Source organism: Manis pentadactyla, chromosome 10 (genome assembly GCF_030020395.1).
Source record: "Manis pentadactyla isolate mManPen7 chromosome 10, mManPen7.hap1, whole genome shotgun sequence".
NCBI lineage: Eukaryota > Metazoa > Chordata > Mammalia > Pholidota > Manidae > Manis > Manis pentadactyla.
Genome location: NC_080028.1, coordinates 37,850,189 through 37,876,387, shown reverse-complemented (window position 1 = coordinate 37,876,387; position 26,199 = coordinate 37,850,189). Strand labels below are relative to the sequence as shown.

The window sequence follows — 26,199 nt, the reverse complement described above, 5'->3', positions numbered from 1 at the left end:
CCAGCAACCTGAAGCCCATTCAGACACATACCCAACCACTTCTGTGTGTATGCATGTGTCCCCTTTCCCCAGTCCCTGCCCAGCCAGTGGAAATGCTTGACTACTCGACAAATCCTAGGAAAAGTTAACCCTCAAATTTTTGGACAAAGGGCATCACCAGCCTGTTCTATAGCTATTAGGTCACTTTGTAGTGCAGGCTCAAGGGAAAAAGCAGATCAAGGGCTACAAAAAAAGATGGAGTAGTAAAACATTAGAAAGCATTTTAACTGGAATAAAGGCTTCTATTAAAACTCCAAGCAGGATCCTTGTCCTTTGAGGAATAAAAGGTGCAAAAATAACAGCAAGACAACAGGAATAAAACCCACATGAATCACTGTGGCATCCAGTTTCTATTCACAAAGAAAAAGCTCCAGTCCATCTTTTAATTTTTTTTGAAAAATTCCTGACATTACAGAACTAAACTGAAATGTATTAATATTCCACTCTTACATTTCCATGACAAAACAGGAAAAAAAAACTCATGAGCCAAAAAAATATGAGGGGGGGAAGCTTATAAAACTAAATATGGACCTCAGCATTAACAGCTGAACAGAGAAAGGAATTAAAACGCTTTAATTAAAAAATCACGAGTGGATGATAGAGTGTGTAGAAACTGAAAATTTACAAACTATTTAAAACCTGGAATCGCTGACTGTTCAGAAACTACACAGATGGATCATGGGTGGTGGTGAACAGCAGAAAGGGATTATGGATGAATCTGCATTGTTCTAGCTGCTCCCCATGCCACCCGTCTCCGAGGAGAGCCTGTAACACAAAAACAAACAAGTACTCCAAGTTAGTTATCTGAGTGCCCAGCTGCACCTCACCTCTGAAACTCTCAGCCTGGCTGGTGAAATGTGAAGGACATAATCTTTAATGTGAAGGATCAAGGAAAACATGTTAAGATTCCTTGGATTAACCAGCAACCATGATCCTACAACCATGCAATCCAAGCTTCCTGAGGCAAATTACCCCAGAACCAAAGGGAACTGAGGACCTTGATTACCAATTGGGTATCCCCCAAACTATGCTCTTTTGGAATCTTTGTACATGTTAAATGCTTTTTGAAAATATGCCACATTCTCAAGACTCCTCTTAGAGTTAAAATACACAGAAGTGATGTTTTTGTGCTGATCTTAACTGCAGTAACTCCCAAGCTACTGACAGTTTAGAAAACATTCATCTGAAAGTAGCTCATCATGAGGCTAGTGCTGAGACAACTCAAAAAACTCTAGAATAGAGTCCTGGGTTTCTCTTTCAATGTGAAGGCTGCTACTATTGAGAGATTAGTTTTCAATGATAAGGGATGTTTACAGAAGGGACAACAGGTACTACAAGTATGAGTCAAAAATTTTTAGGCCAACTTTTCAGGACTTGTGGAGGTCAAAATAATTTGTTTCAACAACTCTGTAAGCTTACTCTAGAAGCTCCCAAATCTGTAGTCTTAAAAGCCAAACTCTCCATCCAAACATACCTGGCTACGTGAAGTGTATAAGATTCAGTTTCAGTTCATAAGTTTATTTCATAAAGACTTTAATAAGTTTACTGGCATAACCTACTGTGGTATCTAGCAAGAGAGCATGAATGGCACTTTTGCATCTCTCTCTCAAAACACCACCACCAAAAGCAGCCTGAACTGGGAGGAAAATTAACACCAAGGGTGGAGAACATTAAATTAGAATGTTATTTCCACCTCAGCATGAAGAGGAATAGTTATTTCTTAAGGGGGGCAGATTATTGCCAACCTCTAAATGGGATGGTATAAGGTAAAAAACAACTATTTAAAACTTTTTAAAATAACTATTAAAAGCTATTTCATTCAGGTCCTGAAAGAAAGTTTAGTGGGAACTGAAGGTTCTAGAAGGGAGATGGAAACACTTTAGATCTAGGACCTAAAAAAAAAACAATGAAGTTCATGCAAGAAGGCGGTGCCACTCTGACACCAAAAAGAACTGTCCAGAATTTATACACAGCCAAAGCAGGGATGCAGGGAGGTGGTATGGAAGGGTGAGGAGAAAGGTAAACCCAACCAGAAATATTTTGTTAGGGACTCTAGAAAACCACATGGGGGAGCTGTAAGCTTTTAAAAATTTAACACCCAGTACCTTTGTAGGTGGTGGTGGTAGTCAGCCCTTAAAACATCTGGATTCCTTCGCAGCAGCCTTCTTTAGGGAGTACTCATTAGGTAAAGAGGACTTCTAATCAAGAACTAGATAAAATAAAAACCAAGTCCCTGGCGGGAGATGATATTAGCAAGATTAAGTCCGAACTACCAGAGAGCTAAGGGAGAGCCTGACCACATCGTAAAGGAGCAACTAACAAGAAAAACTGTACCTGTACAAGAAAATGAAGTTTGCCCCTCTAGTTCTTCATACAGACTTGGGATATGTTACATTACCTTCCCAGGCCCAGCCTGGGATTGAGGGACCACAACACCATGAGATAATGTATTTCAATACATACAAGCATTTTTTTTAAAAAAAAAACTGTAAACCAAAAGGCATGTGGATAAACACCATCTGGAGAAAAACCTCTATAATGCTTCACTAATACCGTGGCAAAATGCTATTTTCATTACCCTGGCAATATGCATGTAGGTTTAACAGGAGACTGTCAGAGGCTTTCTGCCATTATAACTAGAGCATTTCTACTCTTTCACTGAGAGAGCAAACTGTGGTCCTGGGATGAGAAAATGAATATGGCTTTAGGGAGATTAAGTACACTTGAATAAAAGTAAAGGATAAGTTGTTAGTCTTTACTAGTCACTCATGGAGATCTGTGAATTTTAAATTCTCCTAGGGCCTTTTTAAAAAATCTGATAAATGAATGATCTATGAATTACAGTTGACCTTAAAAGTTCCTTCCAAATACAAAGCCAATTCTCTACTCATGACAGGGTTGGTTGGAAGACAGAAGGCTACACAGGAAATAGAAGGGTAAAGGGACTTGGTTGAGTAATCAGGGTGGTTTAGGGTGACTGGACAGAATCCTGTCAAATTTTGGGTGACGTCACAGGTTGGCAGTTCAAGATTTACCCACTGTCACAGGAAGATGGGTTACCCTAGTTTAGAAGAATGCAGACAGAAGCCAGCAAACTTTATTAGATTTTTCCCAACCTGCCTACCTATTCTGGGTAAAGAAATAACTTCTTTGTATGTATGCCCTGTAGAAGATCCTCAAAGTAGCCCCTCACCAGAGAAAACAAGCCTGGGATGGACCCCCTTGTTACCTCTTGTTACCGACCACTGTTGGCAAGGTAAGAGATCTGAGAATTCAGAAACTCTTCTTGACTAAATAAGCTTTCCAATTATATGGAGGACCCTCAGGATTTAATGTGCCACAGGCCCATCGCCCTTTGTGGGGAATGACAAAGGACTACAAAATTAACAAGGGATACAGAAAGGTCCAAGTCAGTTTTATAGACTCCCTGTGTTGAGCAGCCACAGGTCACAAGCTCCCACCCATCCCCTTCACAGCACACAGTCAACTAAAGTTCTTACTGTGGCAACTTTATTACAGCTAGAAACACAAATCTGGCCAAGAAGGCCTGCCGATAACCATTGAATAATTAAAAAGGGGGAAGAGGTAAGGAGAAGCTTTTATTCATTAACACAGAACCTAACACATTGTTATATTGCAAGGCAGAATAAAGCTACAAAAAATGTAACAAAGAGAAGAGCAAGAACCATGGCTCTAAAGAATTCAACAAGTCAGACTCTGAAACAGGCACTCAGCTGAAATGGCCTAAACCTAAACACAGGTTACCATTGCCCCCACCCCCACCCTGTTATCCCCCAAATAGTAAAAAGAAAATGGTCACAAGCTCACAATTGTTTGGTTCTCACCAGTGTTAACAAAGGAAAACAAAACCAACCAAGGAAACACTTCAGTGGGTGCCTCAAGATATGCAATCAGTAGGGGGAGAATCTCTGTTTCTCGCCTTTCAGTTTGTTAGTTACACATGGCACGGCAGAGGTGGTGCTGGTGGTAGCTGAAGCCCCGGTACCCTTAGCAGCAGACACAACATTTAGAGCCAGGAGAGGGATGGGTTTCATGCCAAGCAGACTGGAGACACAAGGGGCGGTCGGAAGAGGGTTGGGGAGGCTGGAGGGTGCGTCGGAGGTCCCCGCTGTGGCGAGCGAGGGGGTGGTGGTGGAGGAGGAAGAAGAAGAAGAAGGGGTGGAGGGTTGAGAGAGGTTGATGCTGAGGTGATCAGGGATCGTGACGGAGGCTGCCTGGGAGGAGGGTTTAGCGTTTTCTAAACTGTAACAGAGGAAAAAAGGAACAAAAAAAAAAGGGTGGGTGGACGGGAAAGACCACAAAAGGGAAAAAAGTACAGGACAAAAACTGCTTCAGTTATCAGTAAGTGCCTCTGGTTGCCAATTAGGGAAGACCTAACACCAATTTGTGACAAGCTCTCTCTTTTCATCTGTGTCCCACCCTCTAAAAATGTTACCTTGCCAAATTCCATTCCACAATGCTATTTAAGACTGCTACAGTGAAGAAAAAGCTGACAGACTGAGAAAAGAAATCCAACAGAGCACACACTCCCAGGTAACTGACACACTGATCCAACCCACAAGTCTGAAAGGAAGGATTTCAAGTAGAAAATGCACTAATATCTCCAAACAAGGTGTAAAAGTTTTGCCCACCCATCATCACCTGTGAGTCTTTGGAATGTGATAATCCATAGAATTTTTTTTAATGCTTTTATTTTCTGTAATTAATATTGAAGTTTGCTTCCATCTCCAGAGCAAACCAACCAATGTATTAGGATGAAAGGGACAAGTGGCCATACTAGGTCACTGTTCAAACTTCAAAGAATGTTGCATTTTCAAGGAAAAAAAATGCTGAGAACGTAAGTTTAGATAACTAGGGAAGATTCATTTCTAGTGGGGGACAGAGGTGAGAGAAAAAGCTCTTTGTTTTGACCATACTTCTACTGTAGACCTTACTACAGACTGGGAAGAATCTCAGGCACTGCTAAAAAATTCATGTTTAAAGAACTTACAGAAATACCACTTTTACTCCTAAAATAAGCCTCAAATAACAGTAACGACAGGCATGCAGCTCCCAAATGCCTGCGTGAGTCTAAGCCAGATGTAGGCATCTGCTGAAGACTTCCTGTACAACCCACCCACCCACGATTAACTCTTCAGGGCCCAGGGTTGCTTAAGATGCCATTTTGGGTACCCAAGTCTAGAACAGTTGCACTCCATAAAGGAGGGGATAAAGAAAGGACTCAGATTGCTAGAATCAAAGCAAAAATACTCAGGAATTCATTACAGAAAAGCAGAGAACCTAGTATTAATAAAAGAAACAAAACACCAGTTTGCTTTTTTGCATCAAACTGGGCCAAGATGAGAAAGTGAAGAGTAAGTAGCTTTGTGAATGCAGTCCTTGCTTTGGTATTAAATGAAGCTTTAAAAAGTTTTTATTCAAATCCATAGCTTAGACAGTTTCTTTAAACAGGATCATCCTGTAGAGCCAGCCATTCAATAAGGATGATCCCAAAAAGAGTGACTATATCAAGAAACCAAGGTAGAGAAGTTCTGCTTCTTTACAATGTAGCCACTGACCTAGTACAGGGGTCAGGTTAAGTGTGTTACCTTTAAACACTATCTAACAATAATCAGGGCAAGTTACCCAAGCAGAAGAAAACAATTTCCAGCTTACATGAACATGATTCTTGCCACTTAACACTACCCCCACCTTCCATACCCTAGAAACAAGAAGACAAACTTTGCAAAGGGCCTCTTGTGAGAAAGCTTACTACCATTACACTCCTAACACTAAGAACTTGATGTAGTTGGTAGCTAAAGAACGGAGATCTAGAAAACACAAAGTCTGTTCTACATAATGACTGGTAAATACCTCAAGACACGTAAGGAAAAAAGAATCAGAACCACTCCTGGGGAAATGACACATAACTTAACACCAGGGGATAAAAGACCATGGAATAATACATGGTCAGTGTAGGCATAACAATACAGCCGTCACACTGAACCAATTCCTACCCCTTGCACTAGATTCAGGAACTCTTAAAACTTCCAACATAGTTGTGATACAGGTAAACGACAACTAGACAAAGTCCAAATAAAGGATGACAAAGTCCACATTAAAGGTACAGCTAAGCCCTTTGGGAAATGGGCTGTCAACACTGGTTTAAGATGTTGGAAGTGATTAAGAATGTGACTTAAGCACATGTTGTGAGAAAGCAAGAAATACAAATGCCTTGTAGGATGCCCATTGGACTGTGAAATAGTCCTGCTACAATCTTGGGTTTAAGTTAACATTAGTTAGGTTTGGATTAAGAAAAATAAAACCTCCAGAAGGCGTTAAGAGATGAGATGGTAGTGGGGTGGGGGGCGGGGGAAGAAAACTCACTAGGCATCTCTGAAATATTTCCAAACCTATGCCTCCCTTTTCCCGCAAGCTCTGAAAAATGGAACACATTTGCAACTTGAGAAAAATAAAGTTTTCAGAATATATGGTAATGGCTGCCTCACATTATCTTTTAATTCTTATTTTAATTAAATGTGATTTGGAGCCTAGACTCAATTAGTGAAAGAAATTCTGGTCTATACGACATGTATACCAAGAGACCCACAGTGGTTCTAAGTCAGTATGGGTGCTCCAGCCAGAGCACTGCCCTACTAAGCACTCCTCCAACCTTCAAATACAAATGCAAGCGTTCTAGTCCCCCTCCCCCAGCCCATGTAAGTTTATTGCAATCTGGTTACTCCTTCTGCTACACTAATGATGGATGACAGTAGAGCTAGACTTACCCTACTTGTCTCCCTTGCCATCTGCACCCATCCCCACTCCCATTTCCCCAATAATCCCACCTTTAGTAATACATGTGGCTTTCCCCAAACACATGCATTACTTGTGTTGGTATCTTAAAAAAAGTAGGGAGGGAACACTTACCTGACATTGATTAGATACTGAGCCAAGCTAATGCTGGCAGCAGATCCAGTGATGGTAACCTGCCTATCAGTTGATCCTTCCACTGGGTTTGCGATTTTGATCTGCGCCCCAGACATCTGACGGATCTCATTGATTTTGGCGCCTTGACGCCCAATTATGCAGCCAATCAACTTGAGAGAGAAAAACAAGGCACACCATTAAGAGCTGCATGGCTAGATCCAATTCCATCCCGCCCCACTCCTCCTACAGCCTGAGCTGACAGGCATGGTAATGGAAACTGTCCACCTCCTACACAGTCCAATCATATACTCCTGATTAAAAAACTCGAGTTACAGATTACATTTCAACTCTTGCCCTATTCTTCCATCTGAGCACCCCATTACCAGAGCCAACTCTGAGCTGACTCCCCTAAAAGCATTAGTTCATTTCCTCAGAGTACTAACTCCAAAGACAAAATAAAGCAGAGCCAAATGCTGATAAACCAGTTTATCATGGCTAGGGATGAAGGTTAAGGTTATCTTCAGTTTTTGGCAATGATGATTAAACTCATCCTGCCATGATTACCACTTTACTTTCAATTCTGGCTGAAATCTACAGCTTTTACATTTCGGAAAAAAGCAAAAAATTGGTCTAATTTGTACTGTCCAATACTGTAAACACTATTAATGTGATTACTGCACACACACACATGAAGCATGGCTAGTGAGAGAGAAACTGTGTTATTCTCAATTCAAATAGCTTATGTGGTTAGTGGCTACCATGTTGAACAGCACAAGATGTAATGTCCAAGGACCTTTGCTTTTAAAGATAAGGTTTCAGATTCTACAAGAAACAAAAGCAGATGGAAATTTCTATTTGAGACAAAAATGTTCTTTCCGTATCACAACAGTTTTACCAATTTTCTTCATCAGTTTTTATTTAGGACTCTGTATATTTTTAAATTCTTAATTTGGCATCTAACCCCCATTGTTTTCTCTTCTTGGCCTAAGAGTGGCATGACACGGCTGAACAGACTCCACTTCTTTCAAACAATCCTTTTATTTTCATCTCATATGCAACTCAACTGACTGTACTTACATCATTTGGAATGGTGAGTTCATGAGAAGTAGTCTGAGCAGATGCATCCAAACCTGCTGAAAGACAGAAAAGATCAAGAAAGGTCAATGCACAGCATACCCCCACTGATTTGCACATTAACCTAACAGAAGAAAACAAACTGGAAACCCAGCACTGGCTGTTGGGATTCATCACTAACTTGGAAGCCTCCAAGGAGGAAAGAGGGGTAGAGGGGTGTAGAAATAATGCTGGAAAGGTTCCTCTGTACACTCAGAAGAGCTGTTTTCATGCCATTTCCTGCAAAGCCCAGCCTATTAGGGTGTAAGGGGATCAAAGCAAGGGGCAAGGAGTGCGGTACCCTCCAACAGGACCAAAATCTAATCATGTCCTTCATCATGCACTGCTTAGGATTTCCTGCTGTTGTGTTCCCATTTTCTCTCACCTGATGCTCACTAGCACCCATGGCAGAATCATGCCTGTTATTGGGTACCATGGACTTTTGGCACACATACAGTTGCTTTAAATATACCTGTTTCGGATTAATACCCCCCCACACCTTACCCTAACCTACTTGAAGATCATAGAGAATGAAATGGCAGTCAGGTGAGGGAAGTTCTTTTCTCCAGATTTATTCCCTGTCTTTTGCTCAATGCTCAGTAATTTGTTCTCATTTTTATTTTTGTTTTCCAAAGAAAAAGAAAAAAAAAAATCTGGTCAGCAAACACCCATACCCACTTACTATGGGGCACCTGAACTGGACCAAGCCAGCTAGCTAATTCTCAAGGCTAGTCCTGCTCTCTCAGCTATGGCTGCTAAACTTAACATTTTTAGAAAGGGGTTGGCTAGATCCATCAAGGGACCCTCAGGGGCACCAGGTGCACCCCTTTGCTCTCTCACAGCTCCTTTCTGCCATGTGCATGTTGCTAAGTATGTCATGGGCAGTGAAACAAGACTCCCACCAGTTTATTAATATAACAGTAGAATACTACAGATTTTTTTTTAATCATTACCCCAATAGCCTTTCACCTCTGGAGAGCTGGATTCAATGCCTGTTAAGATACAAGTGAAAATGAGTTTGGTGGTCTCATCCTAACCCTATCGGACAAGTTATTCCTTATACAGAAAAAAAAAAAAAAAAAAGCCCAAAAACAAAATAAAACGAAAACAAAAAACTACACAATTTGGCACAAATGGATTGTCTCTACCCAGGTCTGTGAATAGCTGGTGGAGAGAAAGGGGGTGCCAATCAGATCAAAGGGGCAGCAGTGAGGATGGGTGAGAAAACGTTATCAGCCTACCCTTTGCCTGACAAGCATCCCCAGACCTCACCCCAAACCTTCCAGGGACTTTTCTTTTAGAATAACTCACCCCAAATGAAAACCAAGTTAACAAACACATTACCTCCTTTGGTTTAGCCATGGAAGACAGGCAAGTTTAAACCAGCAGGATGCTGGGTAACGAAGTTTGTTTTAAAGAGTCAACCTGAGACCTTGGGGCTGGTCTCCGCCTTGCACTACACCTTACAGAAATGAATACTGAGGTTTCCGTACCACTGAATCCGGTGTTGCCGTGCGTCATGGGGAAATGCGACTGTTGCATTGCCAGCTGGTGAAGCTTGGTCAACTGCAGGGAGGAAACGGGAGGCCAGCATTAGAGACGGAGCCAGGGCTCAGACGCATTCAGATCAGAAAACACAGAGCTCCTGATTCCCAAAGTTGACTCTAGTTCTTACACTACAACAGAGGGAAGGACGGGGCTTGTATTACAATCCTGGGGATGGGCAGAACATAAAGGTAAGGGTTATAAAGAGAAAGGGAATCATACCAGTACAAAAGAATGAATGCATTTTGGATGTGACAAGAAAAGCAGCAGCACAGCCTGACACCCATCCCTGTGGGCTATTTAATGAAGGTGTTCGCAGCCATTGCAACAGTTGCCCCAGGGACAAGCAGAGACAGGCTAGGTAAACAAACTGTGCAGTGGTGCTAGGGAACACACACCATGCAGGGTTCTGTCAGTATTGGGAGGAGGGAAGGAGATGAGCGGGCAGGAAGACTGCGAGGAGGAGAGAGATTAAGAAACCAAATTGGGTTAACCAGCATCCCCCCTACCCCCATCCCCCAGAACTGATGTCTACAGCTATTTCTCTTCATCTATATAAACTGTCCTGTGTGTAAAACGATTCCTCCTTCAAGTCTACTTTCTGTCAGGGCCTTCCACTAACCAAGAGCCAAATGCAACTTCCCATGTCTAATCTCAGCACCTGAAAGGGTTAGTTAAGGACAGAGGAAATTGCAGAAATGCCCTTAGACGAAATCTAAATATCAGCACTTTTAAATAGAGAGATTTTAGTGGCAAGTTTTGAGTTGAATCCCCGAATATTCAGCTTCCTATCCCCTCCACTTGCCCACCCATCCAGATCCTTTTTATATTGTCACCTCAGATTGAGGAGCAGCCAAGGGCAAACCCAACCTCCCATTCCCCACATGGGAAGGACTTCATGCAGATGCACAGTCCACTGTCACTTTAAACTATGCCCTGGGATAACCAATGATAGTGTATCAAGGAACATTTCTCTTTCAGATCTGGAACATGGGAAAAGTACAATCTAATAATCTGCCAGACTATAATTTCCAGGGATTAAATGTCAAAAGGCAAACAGGGTGCTGCTATGCCTGATGAAAGATTATTTAAGGGCTGAAATACGGGGTTCACCTTATGAGGAAAACAACTTTGAATTATAAATGTGTAAGAACCAACTCACTTCTGCCTACATGGAAGAAAGGAGTGAGACAATTTTGGATGGGAGAGGGAGCTTTTCAAAACAAGAAGTGAAAACAGAACTTACATCTGGCTGTGGAATGGCATACTGTCCTTGAATGGTATAGGCCTACAAAAGGAGGAAAACAGTTCCTATTAAAAACCAATCACGGACAGCCACCCAGTGGGGGGGGAAAAAGACAGACTTCAACTAGTCAGGAAGCCAGAGTTAACTAGAGAATAGGAGGCCAGTGATTGAGGCAGTATAGATGATATCTCACAAATACAGTCAGACCCAAGTTGGTCTTCTTTTGAACCCTAAATATGACTTATTCCGGGAAATCTATAAAGGGAGCCATATTCCCTGCAATCAAAGGCAAAAGACACATCTGCTTCCTAATGAAAAGGAAAGGGAAGTGGGATTAAGCAATGCCTCAACTGACCAAGCCCCCTTCCCCCATGTACAAGTAACCGAGGAGGGGAATGATCTCTTCCCTCAACCACCCCAACCCTTCTACCAATCACGGTGATGTCAAAGATTTTTATCGCACAAACCTACATGGCATGTTACAAAACACTTCCCTTTCCCTATCTTGTTTTTATCCACATCTACCTAAAGACTTTAAAGTACACTAGAAGCTAGCTCAGTCCCTAACACTAGGGAGCTGACCACAGGAATGCAAAAAATCACTGTTAAGTCCTGTCTTCTCCCACCTCCCCTCCATAAAATGCACTTGCAGCTCCCACTACGCCCTCCTCCCCCCACACCGTAACCTCCCAAAAAGGGAGCTGGATCTTCAGGGCAATGGGGGGGTGGAACACAAGGAGGAACAGGAAGGGAGAGGATGGAAGGAGTGGCTGGTTAACAGGATGTGAAGCTTCTCACATCACAGTGGCCAGTATCCCCAAAAGTGCACCCAGGTGGGGGTGGGAAGGTGAAAATGGGGTAGGAGGACTGGGAGATGGGGAAGAGGGATTGAACCAAAAAGGAAAAAAAAGGGGGAAAAAAAAGGGAAAAAAAAAGAAAAAAAAGAGTTGGTGTTACCATCTGGTGGGCTACGCGGCCTGTGTGAAATGAGGTGGGGGGGTCAGTCCAGGTCCCCGTGGACAGGTGGTGTCCACAGCACAAAAATCACCAGCGCCACTGGCCCCCCGCGTGTTGGCAGTCTCGGCTGAGGCGGAAGGATTGAGTGAGCCTTGGAGACTGAACATCCCCTCTCACCTCTAGAGGTGGTCCCTCCAGGTCAGGGTTGAGGCACATGGACGGGGTGGTGTGGGGAAAGCTCGCACTGTCGCTGCCTGTGCTGTACCTGTCCTGTGGATAAATAGAGGATTTCAGTCTCCAGGGCTGTCAATCCGGCACCTTGTCACCAGCATGAAATTCACACAAAAAAGTTGTTTTAATTTTTTTCTTTTCCTTTAAAAAGGAGCTCACAACACAATTTGAAACGAGCTGCAATCAGTGAATTTAAAAAAAAGAAAAAGGTTACCTAGTGGCAGATTTCACACTGCACATCTGGGCTATTTTCAGTAAGAATGAAGGGATGGGGCAGCAGAGCTGATGCCAGCTCCTGGTCAGTGTGGATTAGGTTGAACCCCTAGAGAGCCCACTTTGTCACAAAGGAACAAACAAAAGACACGGGTCCATCTGTGGACACTGCATGAACCGATCCATTTAAAAAGGCCCGTAGGAATAATCCACAACAGGGCCACTCATGGAAGAAGCTGCAAGCTTTTAGAGGATGGTCAACTGAACAAAGGGGAGGGAGGAGAGGAATGCAAAAAGGTAAGGGGGAGGTGGGAAGGGGAAGAAGGGAAAGGGAAATGAAGAACTGTAGAGGATTGCTGCTGCACAGCATGGGACTTTTTATAATCCCAAATCAGAGCATAGGAATCCCAAAGAACAGGAAACTGGAGTTCCTTGGGAGAAAGGAAGTAACACCTAAAGCTAAACCTCCTTGCTATGCTGACTCTGGACCTTTCTTTGTTTCATTCTGCCTGACTATCCAGACTTAGGAGCCCTTTGACCAAACCAGTTTGTACTCAGCTATCGCTAAAAGCAAAGTACTTAACTGTCTCAAGGTTAACAGTGTGACATTATTAACTTCCTGTGAAAGCTCCCAGAACTACACGACAAACTAAGTCCCCCAAAATTTGTTCAATTTTAAGCCAACTCAGTAGTATGTGAATGAGATGGACTTCAAGTTTATGCTTCCCCAAATCAAATACAACTAGTTGATTGTGCTTGGTAACAGGCCAACCCCACATGGGAAAAGGCATTTTGAGCTATGTACTTGCTTAGGCAGCTACCAAAATGAAGGTCACTATTTCAACTTAAACCCCAATATTTAAAACACTGACCTACCTACTCTTTAAATACTAACCAACAGAGCATAAAACTACCATGATGCTGATCAGTGCTCCTCATAGAAACCTAATTTCAGAATAAATCACGTGCCAAGGATCAAGAGTTTAGGTGGGAGGAAGAGTGAAAAGAGGCCAAAGGGGTACTTTGGTGTTTTCTCTAAACACCAAAGGCCATAGCACCACAGCCCAACATGCTCTTCACGTTCTATGCTTGTACACTGAACCCTTACCCCAGCTGATTTCAGTTATGCCATGTGGGGTCCAACCAGTGTTTATGAGATTAAAAGCCTGGGAGACAACACACTGGAGTTTGGGAGTGAAGGGGTAGGAGTAGGAGAGGTGAGGTGGGGGGAAGGGGAAGTTTGTAGGACACTCAAGTTTTGGATTCCCTCCCCAATTTTGAGACCACCATCCACAGACCACCATCCACAGCCTTCTTCAGAGGTCCAACTCTGCTACTTTTACTCAGACCTCTAAAGAACACCCCACACATAAAAACATGGATGGGGAGGATGTGGGGAGAGAAGTAGTGACAACCAAGGCAATTTAACCCTTTCTTCTAACCCAACCCACCTTAAATTCCCAAGTCAATTACCTCTTCTGAGTGCCTACAAAACTCCCACTGTCTGCTAAAAATTAAATAAGGGCTTGGCATTCATAGCTTTCTCCAGTACAAAAAATAAAACTGAAAGCAGGTCAAACTATGGCTAGAGTACAGGTTTCAGCAAGCATGCAGAGTGGCCTGGTGTGCTGCTGGCAAAGTTGACATTTCAAATTTAATCCTTGTTCATTCTAGCCCACCAATAAGAATTTTCTTACCTGACCACCTGCAAAGATGACCGGAGAACTGGACGGCTTGGGCCGGTATGGGATGGTCACGCCCTTCGGGGGGGACTGGGAGAGAGTCAGAGGGGAAAAAAACAAAGAGAGATAAGGTTTCAAAGCTGCTTCAGCTGTGTGGCTTAAGCTCACACAGGTCAGAATTAAAAACTGTATTATTTCCATCCTCTCACCCACCAAGCTGTCTCTGGCTAGATTTAATCTCAAATAATCTGCAGTTACTTGCTTTTAAAGCAAAAGCAGTTAAATTGGTCCACAGACTACACACAGCTCACACTAAGTCTCATTAAAACAGATTCCCCTTTAATAATTTAGGCATTATTTCCATGTTTTCAAATAAATCTAACGAACATGAAAGACCTCTTTGTGTACATATGTAGTTAGTAGTTTTAGGATCTTAAGTGCTGTCCTTAACAGGAAATAATAAAGCATCCAAATGTGACATCTAGAGTAATACACTGTATAGTTTGAAGGTTCAATCAACAATTTCTCTAAGTTCTACTTGAAAACTCCTTTCTCCCCAGTATGAGACCAACTCCACATGACAATTTGAAAAAGGTTTACTTTCCTTTAAATTTGCTATTCTATTTTAATTGAATAGCATATACTAGAACCTCATAAATCATTGAGAAACACCATTATACATTTTTTTCCCTATGTAACTGCCATTTTGAATGTAATTCTGCCTCAAAAAGCAGAAATTAATTCAAAGTATGTGTCAGAAGTTTCATGTAGCCAAAACACTGTAATCCAAAAGGCAACTTAGCTTCTCAGGAACCCAGACCCATCCATCTTTCATCTACTCAGTTCAAGCAGTGCATCTCAATCTCCCCTACCAACCCTGCTAGAATTGCTGTAAACCAAAAGATCACTGTTGCCTAGCAGTTTCTATTTTTGCTCAGGCTATTAAGAAAAGTCAAAGCTGAAGGAAGGAAAATATGAACTCAGGGAACCTCTTCCCCACCCCCTTTGAAAGCTTCTAATAGCTTCACCTAATTCTAGTCTTACTAAATATAACTCAGTCTGTCTCCCTAGAATCACCCTTCCCCCGTTCTCAGCATGAGCCTGAGGGCTTACCTCCAACATGACCACGCAGATCTGTTTCACACACTCAATGATGGACTGTGGAATGCCAGCAATAGTGATGGCCCGCTCAGTTGAGTTGGGGAGCATATCCCCTGCCACCTGGACCTGAGCCCCTGTACTCTTTGGGGTAAAAAGAAATTAAAATATCAGAGAAAAACAGCTCACGCTCTTACCTCTTTATCCTCCCTTCTCACTTTTCCCTTATTCCCAAAAGGACTGTTTAATCACAGTTATAAATAAATTAGCCTCTGAAAGTCAAGAATAAGCTTGAGTAACAGCCTAAATTTAACCTCTCAAGAAAAAGGTCCTTCTACACAGTCTCCTCTCTGCTGACAATAGCTTTGTGAGAGATCAAACAAAATCCCCACAAATATCACTGACCTTTCATTCTCTTACTAAACCAATATTCATATTAAGCCCATTGTATGTGCCAGGCACCATTCCAGGTGCTTGGAAAAACTGATGAACAAAACCCAAATCCCTTCCTTCTCTTGTGGCATGTGCAATATGCTCCCCAAAAAATTCCAACCAGTTTTCCTTTAGGAGCTATTCAAACTTCATTTCAACACCCAATGCAGTTAACTTCCAGATACAATTAATAACCTCCATAATTCAATGGAACCTCCACAATTTAGAATACAACTATATCCCAATATGCCTTTCTATTTTCCACCTTGCTGCTTAGAAATCTGGCCAAGAAAAAAAATATTTGCTATATTATTAAACAGTAATCTCATTAGACATGAAAATCAATAATGTAGCATCATGGAACAGTTGCCAAATAAAAAATGTAAACAGGTCCTATGAATAGATAGAAATTCTGGTTAACCTCTTAATGGTCTAATTCGCTCAAATATGTGATTAAAAAAAATATATGAACTGTACATTTTTCTTCCCAATATAAACTGTAATCTTTTAGGGCCATTACTTTAGTAACAAAAGCCTTCAACAAATGCTACCTTTTCCTGGCAGCACTAAGGGTTAGAGTAAGCCACGTTTAGAACAATCAACTTTTCAAGGAACTCAAAAGTTACCAACCTCTCGTATTTCCTTGATCTTGCAACCACCTTTCCCAATGAGAGAGCCACATTGACTAGCAGGGACCACCAGCCTCAGGGTGACTGGGGGTCTACTGGCAGCTGTGCTATTGGTCATGGAGCTGCTGATATCCTACAAAAAGAAATTAGAACACCAGAATATACAAGTTTAAGCAAGTCCCTGGGGACCCATAAATGCCATAAAAGAACCACTTACCCTTACAAGGGGCATATTATATTATGACTCACCATCAACAAAGGGGTCAAATATTACCCCCCACCAAACCAACTATTTCTGAAATGATAACACCTATAAACTCCCTGGAATTATTTTCCTTCACTTTGGGAAAGTGTTCTTGGTAGTGAGAAACGCTTACTTGTTTTGGAAATTAAGAGCTGACTGCATAAAGGAAAACAACATTCAAGTCAAAATTAAAACATCTATTATGAAGTCAATAAACAATTTCTTTCATATACTTAAAAAAAAAAAAAAACATCTATTAAGAGAAGGATGAAACAATGCAATCCCAAATTCAAATAACTAATTCCTCTTAGAAAACAAGATTAAGTCGAATACTTCTATATATCACTGTTTTAATTTATTGGCAGTATAACCATTGTGTAGAGAATGAAATTGAGGTTTAGTACTTGCCCCCATATCTAAAAAGCTATAGATTTGAAATTACAAGACTCCCAAGCCCATCTTCCCCATAATGTGCTATATCCAAAGTCATGGTTTTATCCTAAAATTTAGCATTCTTAAGAAGTGGTTTAAACATCACTTCTCAGACTAATCTCTATGTAGTAGAGCAAGACCTAGGAACTGTTTAAGCCCCTAAAGTCAAAGATGTTGAAGTATGAATAGTTGGTTTTTTTTTTTTATGTTTTAAGCCACAAACTCTGGATTAGCAGGCTCTTGCAGGTCAAAAGATAGTATTTCTGATCAAAGACAAAATTTCAGGCACCATTAAGTATCCAACCACCAACCAAGCAGCAGCCAGAAGTTCTCCTCAGCCTGGATGCCAGCTGCACAATTAGCAGTGTTACTGCAGAAGGGGAAGGAGGCTGAACACAAGACCCAGGGCAATGGTTGTTCAGTGTCTAATGGTTGAGGGACGAAGGTAAACAGCAATGAACTGCCACAAAACCTAAGGGATTGACAGTTTGCTTCTGATAATCTATAAAGCATATTTCCTCCCTCCAAATATAGCTGACACAAAGGTATCAGACTGATTAAAAAAAAACAACTGTTAACAGAATCCAAGAATGGAAGATATCTGTATATATGGAGTTTATTAGTATTCAGCAAAGCCCCTAACAAAGGCACATTAATTTTAGTTCACTTAACTATAATCAAGGGACAAAAAGTTTACCAACATGTGGTGCCCTCCTTTCAAAACTGTCGGTCAATAAATAAAAATTAAAGACACTTCTTTTTCATACGTTTTTTTTTTTTACATTGAGTCCCTAAAAGTTAACCACTTAAATGATTCAAGTGAAACGATCATTTAACTAAAAATTTGGGGGATGTTGAAGAGTAGCAAAGTACCATTTACAGATTTTTATGTTCCAGTCTGTCCTTGAATTTAAAAAGCCCTTAGGAAAATCACTAAACTACCTAGAAGCACTTAGAAATGAAGAATGAGGGAGGGGAAGCAACAAACCTCTTCCAGTTTGTCGATGATCATAGCAAAGGCTTTGAAGATGGCATTAGTAGGTCCAGCCAAAGTGATAATTCTCTCAGGACAATTCCCTTCTGAGATGTTGATACGTGCACCACTCTGGACAATAAACACAGTCAAAAGAAGTTAAATAGACAAAAAGATCCAAACATACAGAACATATAGTCCCTCCTGAGTAAACAGGGATAAGGACCTGCCTACACACGTGATCCTGACACAAGGCAATGTCAGCACCATTTCAAATACTGCTCCATGTTCATCCCCAAATATAGACTTTAGAAGCTGCTGTAAGACCTGAATGAATTGAGAGTTGCTAGTACCTACATTTCCTAGCATACTATTTGCTATTACAAATAACCAAGCAGAAAAACACCAGGTGCTCCTAAGACCTCCCCCTGCTAACTGCTCATTTAACAAAATTTTTTGTTTTAAAAGTTTTTAACTTCCCAAGGTAACAACAGTCTCCAAACCTCCTCATAACTCACCTCCTCGCGCATCTTCTTAACTGATTCTCCTTTCTGTAAGAGGAAAAGTCATGAGTGAGATTAACTACTATTTCAACACAGACTAACTAAATAGTAATTACAGTTAAAGCAAAACTGCCGTACCTTTCCAATGATACTGCCAACTTCCTGCAATGAAGAAAACTGCTGTCAAATATTAAGAGAAAACTTGAAGTGTTCATTACTATGAAAAGGAATTAACTGTCCAAAGCAATGGAAAAATGAAGAGGACTTATTGGGAAGGGGAGTGAGTGGGCTTATTCTTTTCTTTACTCAAATATGTAAGTGAAGGTATCGAAGAATTTAAGGAATGATGCAGGAGTGATTAAATGTTATCTTTTTGTTCAACATACATATTTTAATATCAAATATAACACCCCCTCTTAAAAGTTTCCCAAAACTGTTTGAGCAGGGGAAATCTACCACAAATTATCACCAACAACCTCCATGCAAAAAACCTTATCCAGGTCTGATACAGAAGAGCTCTAGACTCTAGTAGTTAAGCTTTTCCTCCTCAGTGGAGCTTCCTAGTAAAGTCTGTCCATCTTCCCACTACACTCTCATCTACTCCACTAGAGGAGAATGCTAAAGCCAGATGCCCCACAGTGCTCATCTGATAAGCTCCAAAGACACATGCCCTCTCTTCCTGGCTCCTCCCCTAGCAGTTACTATGACCCAATTTCCCAAGCTGGTGCATACCTTTCCATGCATAAGTAGCCGGATGGTGAGAGTGACATTTAATCCACCTTCGATCACACCGGTGTCCATGTCGAGCAGTATTCTGGAGAGCTGGACTTTAAGTGGTCAAGTCTTTGGTCACTGGTGGAGGTGAAAGCCAAAAACTGAAATGCAAACGTAACCAAAATCAGGGAAACAACAGGAGAAATATTTCCCAAAGCTCTCCTAACCATTGCCTATGTCCTCTGACTCTTTTCCTTAAAAGACAGCCCATTAGTTGACCGGCTTGCATATATGCAGCACAACTGTTTTTAAGGACAACCATTAACAGCTCAGGTTCTGTTAGAGCAAGGAAGGGAACATTTCAGTCAGCTCTCATTAATGGTAGGGCTTCCACTGACTCTCAGAATGAGGAAGATCCCTTCAACTGACAATGGTTCTAAGAGGAACTGCTGAATGTACATCAGTTGTCCTTCAGCAGAATGAGCTTCAACAGGATACAGGAACACCTGGAAATCATGAGGGCAAACCTTAAACTAACTACAGTGAAGGTAAATGACTGTTTGCTTCCATTAGGTAGTACCCTAAAAGCTAGAGAGGACACGTTTAAATTTCTTACTGGTAACAATTTCTAGGTAAAGAAATTGAGATGTATCTCAAATGTGGTATGTTGGTAGAAAATAATTTTTTAAATATTTAATTCAACAAACTCAATGAAAAAGGTATTATCTCAAATGCCTTCCATGCAGAATGGGATTCCACATTCCACTCTGAAAAGTTAACTCCAGACATAAAGTGCAGCCTGAGTCCTTTCTCCTATTCCTGCTCCCAATCCAACTTTAATCACTCAGATTTGAAAATTTTCCTTACTTCACTGTATTAACTTTTGTTATCACTCAATCGTTACTAATGTCTATTAAATCTTAAATTTTATTGCTAAAAATTTATTGCAGTTGTTTTTTTTATGCAACAGCAGTAATGAGCTTTTCCTACCAAGGAGGCCCTTTCCCCCACCTATCCTCTGAAACAATGCTGCTAACATTTCTGCTTGAGAGTAACTGATCATGTACAGAAAGAAAACTTGTTTTACCTTCTCCTACAATACCTCCTTAGGATCTGTTAACTTCAGAAAATATCTCTCCAAAGCTGTTAAATTTCTCCAATGCCATTTTTAGTATCCATCCCCCCTTCAGATCTCATTGTCAATGATCCTTCTCCAACAGCTAATTTCCCCCGGCACGAAACAGCCACAATTTAACTATGCTGACACAAAGCCTGTACCCAAAATATTTAGGAAGTGTTAGTGGCTGCCAAACCATTCTGTATATGGCAAGCTGCCCCGTGGCCACCTCTGGAGAGCGATTATTTAAAAGACGGGTTTTGCATCCCCCTTAAAGCACCCCCTTTCCTCATTTTCAGAATAAAAGTAATTGCTGGCAAAATCCCAGAATTCAGCACTTTTCACTCACTGAAAAACAACATGCTGGGGGAAGGGGGAAGGTTAGATCTGTAAGAATGACTTTGTTTTTTTAAAAAACAAGATACGGTAAAAACGTGGGAGTTTCTCCTTATCCCTTCTCTAATGTAATAGGAAGCACTTTACAAATGCCACGATAATTCAAGTTCGGAACAAGAAAATTGAAAACCTATTTGAAGCCATTTCTTGAGGTAAGACACAAAGGTGCATTTCTAACTCCCAATCGTCCAAGAAATTCCTTTTTCTGTCCTGACTGCATCATTGTGTGCCCAATTCCCCAGGAATTCAACTGTTAATCCTGCAGTCCATTACCCCTTCTATTAATAGCTCGGCCTGGGTCTACATCGGCAGGCATTTTCTAATTTCAAAATTCGTTACCCCGAGAGAACGTCCTGAATAACTCGGTAACTGGGAAGCCCGGCTACCCTTTAACTCCGCAGTCCCCCTCCCCGCGGTCATCCAAGCATTTTCCACTTACAAAATGCGCCCGCCCCCCCACCCAATCCCTCGACTAGAAAAAAAAAAATTAAACGGTTTGGTCTGGGGGGGGCGCTGCGATCCAGTGGGAGGGGCCGGACTAATAGCGCCTCCTCGTGTAGCTGCGCCAGCGCCTGACCCCCGCGGGGAGCTGGGCTCACCCGCCCGGCCAGCAAGCCGGCCATCGCCTCCCCCACCCCCCTCAACCAACAAATCCACCGCCGCCCCCCCCTACCGCGCGCGCGCCCTCCTTGACTCCTGCGCAGCCGCCACCGGGTAAAGGCAGGGGGGAGGGGGGAGGCCTTGCGCGAGGCCTAGTAGGCCGCGCAGGAACCAGGGCCTCGCGTGAATGGCCGGCCAGGCAAACAGCGAGGGTAGGCGCCCACGCGGGACTACGCGAGGCCGGGGCTCGTGACGAGGACCGGAGCCCGCTAAGAAAGATGGCAAGAGTGGAAATAGGGTTACAGGAAAGGGCGGAGGGTGAATTCTGAGGCTTACCTGCAGGCGCGAGGCGACTGAGGGGGAAAAGGGGAGCGGGCGGGAAGGGGAAGGGCGGGAGGCCGGGGGCGGAACAATAGGGGCGGGCGGGAAGGCGAGGGGGCCCCGCGGGCGGGCGGAGGAAGGGGGGGTGGAGGAGGAGGAGGAGGAGGAGGAAGGGGGAAAGAGACCCCGGGGCGGGTGGAGGGCGGCGGAGGGCGGGCGGGCGGGCGGAGGGCGGGCGGGCGGGAGAGGGCGCAGGCTGCGGCTGCTCCGGCTGCTGCCTCTGCTGGTCTGGGAGGGGGACGGGGCGGAGCGGCCCGCTTTCAACCCCGCGTACCCTCCGACCCCGGAAGCGCTAACCGCCCCAGGGCCGGCGAGGCGACTGCGTCTTCCAAACCTTCCCCGCGCAATGCGAACGACCTCCCAACAGCCTAGAGTGGCTCCGTGGTTCGCGTCGGCACCAGAGAGACAACAGCTGGTAGCAGACGGCGAGTCTATGATAGAGTGGCAGCGTGGGGCAGGGAGAAAATTAGTGGCCCCTAGCGGGCTGGTTGGAAAGACCAGGTGTAAGTGCGGGAAGAGTCGGCAGTCTCCATGGGTAAAGAAGACAAGAAAAAGAGGAAAAATACAGTGTATAGTGATACTCACAAAACGACAGAGAAAAAACCGAATATTCCATATTAAAGGTAACTTTTCCGCCAACTCTTTAACTCTAGAAATTGGTAATTGAAAGAATTAAGCATTTACCCTCTCTTTTTAGAAAGAACTGCAGTTAATTCATTGTCAATAAGGGAAAACTCTCTTTTTATAGAGTTCCGTCTAATAAATGTAGAAGGAATGAAAGAGTTAGAAAATACCATTCTGCTATCCAAAATGAAATAATTGATTCAGTGTCATCAATCATCAAAACCGTAAGGGAAAGATTGTTAGGGAACAGGATATTATCATGGTGCCAAATATCACCACACTTAATGCACAGAAAACAAAACAAGGCATGATAATCTAAAATACAGAATCTGATAATCACCTTACCCAAGTGATCAAATTTTGCACCATTAACAGTAGGACAACTTTGATGTTACGTGGTCCTTGACGAGATGCAGTAAGTATGTAGCATCATCTATCAAGTACCTTTGTCAAAAGTGTTTAATCAAGCCCTTAGACTTAATTTGCAATGTATGGGAAATTTACAGGGGATAAAGGAACAACTTAAACACATCACACTACAAGGAGATAATCTGCAAATCCAGAATGTGGGACATTCTACAAGACAACTAGCCTGGCCTTTTCAACAAAGCAATATAATAGAAAAGGAGGAGGAGGAGAAGGAAAAGGAGAAATTTAAAAGGTAATAACAAATATAATGTGCAGATCTTGTTTGGATCCTGGTTTTAAAAACAATAGTTATGTAAGACATTTTGGGGACTATGAAGAAATTCAAACATGAACTGAGTATTAGCTCACAATAGAAAATCTTGTGAATTTTCTTAAGTGTGAGAATGGAATTGTGATTATGTAGGAGAAATGCTGTTTAGGAGGTGCATGATGAAATACAGTTGGAGGATCATGATATATCCAACAAAATTCCAAATGGTTCACATAGCTTTATCAAAGCAAATATGGCAAAACATTAACAATTGTTGAGAGCAGGTGGCAGGTTATGGGTAATCATTGTACTGTTCTTTTAAACTTTTTAAAGATAATTTTTATAATAAAAGTGGGGAAAAATGTGGAATGGAACAAGATAGGCAAAATGTTGGTAATTACTGAAGCTAGGTGGTGGGAATAAAGGAGCTCACTAAACTGCTTTCTCTACTATTGTGTATATCTGTAAATTTCCACATTAAAAATTTTTTAAAAAGAGAGAGAGAAGTATTCTGACAGGGAAAAAGACAAAATAAGGAGAATAAAATTGTAAGAGACAGCAAATACAGGGTTATTACTGAACCTTGTTCAAGTCCTTTGGGTGTCAGTTCTGGCCTTAATATCAGTCAAATTTTATTGGGCAACCCCAATTCAGTGGAGTCTGAAGAGGTATCTGAAGAGGGATAGCTTCCTGAATTGGAAAAGAAGGCTTGGGGACTCTAGTGGCTTTCCTCCACCCCCAGATGAAGCTGGGGGTGGTGGGGAGGGCATCAGAAAAAATGTGAGATAAAAATTTTAAGTCTGTCATTTGGCAAAGGCAAGGGGCAGACCAAATACTAAAAGAGAGTGAAGTAAGTAGGAAAATATTAGGACACCCAGAATAAAACAAACTAAGGAGCAGGCTTACTATGCCTAAACTGATGTTCAGATTAACCTCAGGATTTTGCTGAGATTAATCTGAGAACAGCAGGGGCTCTGAGAACAGGGTGAAAGTGAGTGGCTCTCCATGAAATCATCTCTGCTATGGGGGAAAACAAACATCAAATTAAAACTTGGTAAAATTACAACATCTTCTCCTAACAATCACGTGACTTCTATTGAGGCTGGCCAACAATTGCAGCCAGCTTTGAAAGAGAAAAATGGGATGCATCTAATAGCATTACCTGATCATTTTATGAATCAATAAATTCTTCTTAGAAGGGGAACCAAGACAGCCAAGACAGTGACCTTGCTTAGGGCCACAAAGCAACCTGATAATAGGCAGATGATTCCAAAAAGGCAGCAAATTAAACAAATACTCATCCCATGACCGACAGTCCCCAAAGCTAAAGTGTCAATTTGTATTTTAGATCTCAGGGGTTTCCTATCCTTTCCCATTCTCAATTATGTGGAAATTTTGCTATACTTAGTTTCTAGTAGGAAAAAAATGGCAGAATCCAAGATCCTCTCATGGACACAGAGTGGAGAAGGCATAAGATAAACACATTTGAGATCCCAGTCTTTAGAGTCTCATGCTGATGCACAAAACGGGGGCACAAACCCAGTGCTCTTGGGGTCCAGGCAAGTAATGTAACTGGGAGAATCTAGCCTAAAGAAAGGCAACAAGAAGTTGAAAATACAATGAGAAACCTGTAGAGTACAGGACCTATCTATAAGGAATGACCACTGCTCATGGCCAGAATTTCTACCTTCAGGAATGCCTGCTGGCTAGAATTTCCAGGTTAAAATCTGAATATTTATTGAAAATGTCTGATATTTAACACAGAGAGTGGTCCCTCAAAAAAAAAATCTCATAGCCAGACATAGCCATGGGCATCCAATTTTTCAGTCTCTGGCTATGATACATGAATCAAATGTTCACTGTTTATAACACAGAGAAGACAAGTAGTGACTCTATAGCATCTTACTGTGCTGATGAACAGTGACTGTAATGGGGTATGTGGTGGGGACTTGATAATGGGGGGAATCTAGTAACCACAGTGTTGCTCATGTAATTGTATATTACCATAATAAAAAAATATAAAAAGGGTAAACCACACACACAAAAAGCTCACTATAACAGTTAAATATATAGCAAGACTGGAAGCAATCTAAAATTTCAGGATTAAAAGACTGGTTGAATAAATTACACAACTTCAAAACAGTGTTACCGATACATACACACTGCTATGGAATCAACTGCAAGACAGATGGTTAAATGAGCAAATGTTAAATCCAAAAGAGAGACTCTACTATGTATGCTCCTGTTTGATATGAAGTGGGAGTCAGGGGCAATAAGAACAATATGGGGTATAAACTCAAAAGAGGGGGACTTGACAATGTGCAGAATGGCTCTGGAAATTTACAAAAGAATCTGATAGTTGTGGTTGGCTTTGGGGAGGAAGCCAGGACCTTTACTCTGAACATTCTATTAGTTTTTTCCCCAAGCACATGTATTACTGTTAGCTTTTTAAAAAATAAACTTTTGAGAAACAACAATAACAAAACAACAACAGCAGGGTGCTCTGCATATGGCTTAGAAATGCTGGGAAGGGGAGATGTGCTTTCACAGTTAGGAGGGAGAAGAAAGGAAGAGCAGTGAATTTTCTCCTGAATTTTCTGGTTTCTTTGTTTCCCCCTCTAGCCACTTCTCATTGTCTCTCCTTATTTCTGGTTTGTCCACATCTGTTTCCCTTCCTGCCACTCCCTGTGCCCACATCTCTCTTCCCCTCCTCAAAAAGAAGAGCTAATGAATAAATGAAAACAGCATGACTGGAATGAAGCATTCATTATAATGGTTCCCAAATCCAGGGCACTGGAAAAGCACGCTTTGGCCTTAGATTTCCTAATAAAATTAGATGCAAGCTCTAAAATACAGGAAGACGTAAAGCATTTCATTTCGTGTAATATGTGCCAGGACAAGTCATAGATGGGATAGCACCAACTGAAAACACTCCTTCCTGTTCTGCAAGCCCCACACTTCATCCCCAAGGTCTGTGGGTTCCACTTCAGGAACATCTCTCCAGTCTCCTCCCTCCATTCGCCCCATCTCCCCCACTTGAACTTCATTTTCTGCTTTGGGCTCCTGCATGGTAACTCAGGCTCCAGAACTCCTGAACTTTCAGCCACCTGTTTACAAACCTGAACCTCTGTGAAACAGCTCCTTCTGCCCAAATCCTTTGGGTAACGTGCACAGACTCAGGAGCCAGTCCACCTAAGTTTGAATCTTGACTGAACCACTTACTATGCAATATTGGGCAAGTTATTGAACCTCTGAACACTTCAGTTTTCTCTATCTACAAAATGGGAATAACAGTAGCTACCTCACAGAGTTGCTGTGAAGATCCCACCAGTTGTAACTGTAAAGCACTCAGTGCCTGGCACACAATGCTGTTAGCTGGTATTATTTACCACCTGGGACATGACCTAGTGCATTTCCCAGG

The 26,199-nt window shown here is 42.1% G+C and overlaps 1 protein-coding gene across 39 annotated transcripts; it reads right to left on the bottom strand.

Moving 5' to 3' along the window:
* Positions 1-408: 408 nt before the first annotated feature.
* On the bottom strand, positions 409-21,568 carry PCBP2 (poly(rC) binding protein 2). 39 transcript variants are annotated; one of them, XM_036915272.2, is made up of 15 exons: positions 21,431-21,568; positions 19,000-19,142; positions 18,406-18,429; positions 18,283-18,315; positions 17,780-17,896; positions 16,117-16,248; positions 15,070-15,198; positions 13,972-14,046; positions 12,008-12,100; positions 10,874-10,915; positions 9,576-9,648; positions 9,036-9,074; positions 8,047-8,102; positions 6,970-7,139; positions 409-804 (listed from the first exon to the last, which is right to left on the bottom strand). In XM_036915272.2, exons 2-15 carry the CDS (start codon positions 19,066-19,068, stop codon positions 768-770), a joined length of 1,089 nt encoding a protein of 362 aa, XP_036771167.1. In that variant the 5' UTR covers positions 19,069-19,142; positions 21,431-21,568; the 3' UTR covers positions 409-767. The 39 variants fall into 39 exon arrangements, with proteins under 39 accessions (XP_036771167.1, XP_036771168.1, XP_057342672.1 ...); XM_036915273.2 differs by having other exon boundaries at positions 8,047-8,099; XM_057486689.1 differs by having other exon boundaries at positions 13,972-14,059; positions 15,071-15,198.
* Positions 21,569-26,199: the final 4,631 nt, after the last annotated feature.